Raw genomic sequence first — 4,313 nt, 5'->3', positions numbered from 1 at the left:
TCTTGGTAAAAAAATCAAAGCAGGGCTTCCATAAACGTTTTGGTTAATGTCACTCCAAAAAAAATTATTCCAGCGGTGTCTGATCTGGAGATATTAATAATAACACATATCCAATGCCCATCAGCTACTGCAGAAATAGGCCAAGCCTGTTTTAGTACTCCAAGTAATCACTTTGCACAACATTTATTATGAATGATAATGTTATAATAACCTAAATAATTCATAACAATAAAAATCTGTATTATGTGAAGATCACATAAACAATCGGATATACCTCCATTAGGAAAGATCCTTAATTCATACTTAGAGTTTAGAACCTGAAAACTCTATAATGCTAATGATATAAAAAATTATTTATTATTACTGTCCATATTATTTTAGTAAAGAATAATAAAAATTTTAAAAATAAAATAAATATACACTTGAAAATTTTTTTTTTAAAAAACAACATAAACTGAACAATTTACTACTAATCACTTTACCTTTACATAAAAAAAGGCTTACCTTTATGGCATTATGTGGATTATTAATGATAAGATGGTTGGAGGTGTGGTCAGGAAAGAACACAAATAAGTAAGAACTTTTTTATTAGTCTCAACGTTTCGGCCATAATTTCAAGCCTTCATCAGGGTTGCTGTTAAATTTAAGTGATATATATATAAGGATCATTATATATCTTATTAAATTGCATATTTGACTGATTTATATTCTTCATAGGTCATGTTTAACACTTTTGCCTACATGACAGATCATGATATGTGATTTTAAAATTCTTAATTGTACTGCTTTATAACTACAATGAAAACATCGATAAGGCTTCTTATCTGTGCGACAAGCCAATATATGTGATTTTAAAGTAACAAGTTCAGCAGTTTCATATTCACAATTTGGGCATTGATGAGGCTTATCTGTATGACAGATCCATATATGTGATTTTAAACACCGAGATACAGTTGTTCTATAGTTACAATGTGGACATCCACGAGGCTTCTTCCCTGTGTGACGATTTATTATATGTGATTTCAAACTATGATTTCTAGCTGTTTTAAATTCACAATGAGGACACTGATATGGCTTTTCGGCTGAATGACGACTTATTATATGTGATTTTAAAATACTAATTTTAGACGTTTTATATTCACAATGTGAACATTGATGGGGCTTTATATCAGTGTGACGGCTTATTATATGTGATTTTAAAGTACTAATTCTAACCGCTTTATATTCACAAAATGAACATTGATGAGGCTGCTCCCCTGTATGACGGGTCATTATGTGTAACCTTAAATTACTTATGCGAACTGTCTTATGTTCACAATGTGGACATTCATGAGGCTTCTTACCTGTGTGACAACTTATTATGTGTGATCTTAAACTATCAGATCTAGCTGTTTTATATTCACAATGAGGACAGAGATGAGGCTTTTCGACTGAATGTCGACTTTTTATATGTGATTTTAAAATACCAATTGTAGACGCTTTATATTCACAATGTGAACATTGATGAGGCTTCTCATCAGTGTGACGACTTATTATATGTGATTTTAAAGTACTAAGTGTAGCCGCTTTATATTCACAATATGAACAATGATGAGGCTGCTCCCCTGTATGACGGTTCATTATGTGTAATCTTAAATTACTTAGGCGAACTGACTTATGTCCACAATGCGGACATTCATGAGGCTTCTTATCAGTATGACGACATATTATATGTGATTTTAAATTACTAATTGTAGCCGATTTATAATCACAATATGAACATTGATGAGGCTTCTCGCCTCTATGACGGGTCATTATATGTAATCTTAAATTACTTATGTGAACTGCCTTATGCTCACAATGCGGACATTCATAAGGTTTCTTATCAGTATGACAACATATTATATGTGATTTTAAATCACTAATTGTAGCCGATTTATATTCACAATACGAACATTGATGAGGCTTCTCGCCTGTATAATGGGTCATTATATGTAATCTTAAATTACTCATGTGAACTGCCTTATGTTCACAATGTGGACATTGATAAAGTTTTTCACTAGTAAGGTAAGTAGCATTCAACATTGAATGCTTGTTTAAACTGTCTACTGCATCAATTTTTAAAGTAACGTTGAAATCCATCTTTTCTTTGCTGCAATCCATCTCATTGAGCAAGTCTTTGGCACCTATAAGACAATAATATTATGAATTAAAAATTTTAATTGTTTAATTCACCAAAAGAATAAAATTAATGATTATATAAACAATTCTATTGTACACATTACTCAGTATTCTAAAAATTTTAAACAGAGACTATTATATAATATCAATAATAGTGAATATCATATAACCCTTTCATCCTCTGCGAGTTCATTTTCAGTCATAAGATCTAAGCACTTTTGTTTTAACGTATCTACATTATCTTTTTATTTATATACATTATCTATTTTTATATACTTCTATAATTTTTATCTTTATTGTAACTTGACCAATGTATCCCTGAAGAGGCGCTATTCAGTCAGAAAGACATTAGAGAAGAAAATGGACAAAGGCAACAGAAAAATTTAAATAACACAAAATGTAGAATAGGATTCTTGAGCTCAGTCCCTTAAAGATTACAAGACAAATAATTCTCACCTTCATCAGGAACAAGTAGCTCCGCTTCCTGTTTCACATGAACAAGGCCACCTGCCGACAAGAAAATAATATTTTCAACAAGAGAATAAAATGAAACAAATTATAGATAATATGTACATAAGTAATAAAGTACATAATATGGAAGGGCATAGCAATTTAAGTGGTTAATTTAGCATAATTTGCAGGTATAAATGTGTGATTGTAATTGCACATTTTATTTCTTGAAAAATAATGAACAGATAAATTGATATTATCAATATTTCTCAACGGCATTAACATTTTTCTAATAATTATCTTACAATTCATTACCTTTTAATATGTCGCTTACTTAAATAATCATTAACATAATACCGTAAACTGGGATTACTTTGATCTTGTGGCATAACTATAGTAAATCACATTTTTTTAATATTTAAACCATTCTGGCGAGCTCAATTCTTGCCACAGCAACTCCCAGGTGGTCTTATTGTTATGAGAGTTACTTGTAGAGTGTAATGCAGATGCCAATCATAGTTTCTGTAGCAACGCTGGAGAGTAACGTGCTTGTTTGTGCAGAAGCCGATAACAACTATTAGGAAAACTTCGTACTAACCTCCTTTATCACAGTTTTATTCATATATTCCTCAATGAAGTCGAAACAGAAATCCACGAGTTACTGACCAAATAATGTTTTAAGATGGGTAAAATTTTATTCTGTCTAGAAATTACTAATTTTATCGGACAGCCAAACTTTAGATGTTTCTCACGTAAAAGACATAAAGATCAATACAACCCCTAAGGAACATTATAAAAATCTTGTCAATTATTTGGCCCAAAAAAACTACGATTTTTACTTCTACCAATTAAAACAAGAGAAGGCATACAGATTAGTTTTAAGGGGTTCATTCAACTACTCCCACAGACGCTATTGAATTAGGCTTATAAGAAATTGGCCATCATACGTTCTTCACTCCACTGAAAAATAACCACGGCCTTACTTTATAGATTTAGAGTCAGCCCGAAATAATCCTGAAATATTTGAGGTTACAAGGCTGGTTTATTTAACAGTTAAATTTGAGCACCCAGACAAAAACCCATTATTTCCCAGTGCACTAGATGTCAAAATTTAGGGCATACAAAGGCCTATCGCTTTCACCAGACTAGGTGCGTTTAATGTCCTGGCGCTGATGGGTAAAATTACCATCACCACATCCAATCCCAGTTCCATCTCATCCCGCTGCTTCAACAAACTCCCAATCAGAACTACTATTGAAAACCGAAACAGATCCTCATACATACCCCAGCCCTACATATTGTAATAATTTTAAAAAATATTATTAAATTATTAAATAAAAAGAATCTGAATAGTTTTTAATCTTTTTTCAAATATGAAAGAATATCTTTGGGTTCAAATTGAGAACATTAATATCAAATGGATAATATAATTTTATTATATAAGAAGACTCTTAATCTCAGGGCATGTAGTTGCTAGACAATCAGAAACAGCTATTTACTATAGTTACAATTAATTTAATTTAAATCTAGTTTACATTTGTATCTATTTTTATGTATACAAAACTAACCAAGCTCTACGATCTTCTTGATTCCTGGTGTCTTCTTTTTTGTATTTTTATTGTCCTCGCGTCCAATATGGCTTCCTCTTCTTGCTGGACAGAAATTGATGAGCACCTCTTCTTGCTCAAGACCTCATTTCTCTT

General features: G+C 31.4%; 1 protein-coding gene across 2 annotated transcripts in view; it reads right to left on the bottom strand.

Moving 5' to 3' along the window:
* Positions 1–570: 570 nt before the first annotated feature.
* The window catches only part of LOC106678376 (zinc finger protein 658B), a 39,777-nt gene continuing 36,034 nt past the window's right edge, over positions 571–4,313 (bottom strand). Inside the window, exons 4-5 of one of the 2 annotated variants that reach the window (XM_014416853.3) lie at positions 2,617–2,667; positions 571–2,165 (exon numbers count right to left, since the gene is read on the bottom strand). In XM_014416853.3, coding sequence (XP_014272339.1) covers positions 712–2,165; positions 2,617–2,667 — 1,505 coding nt within the window. In that variant the 3' untranslated portion in view covers positions 571–711. The remainder of the gene's footprint in view (positions 2,166–2,616; positions 2,668–4,313) is intronic. The other variant, XM_067049699.1, reaches the window with a different exon arrangement.

The sequence above is a fragment of the Halyomorpha halys genome, unplaced genomic scaffold (assembly GCF_000696795.3).
Source record: "Halyomorpha halys isolate HHAL.00 unplaced genomic scaffold, Hhal_1.1 Scaffold136.1, whole genome shotgun sequence".
Classification (NCBI taxonomy): Eukaryota; Metazoa; Arthropoda; class Insecta; order Hemiptera; family Pentatomidae; genus Halyomorpha; species Halyomorpha halys.
This window is presented reverse-complemented; position numbering and strand designations above follow the sequence as displayed.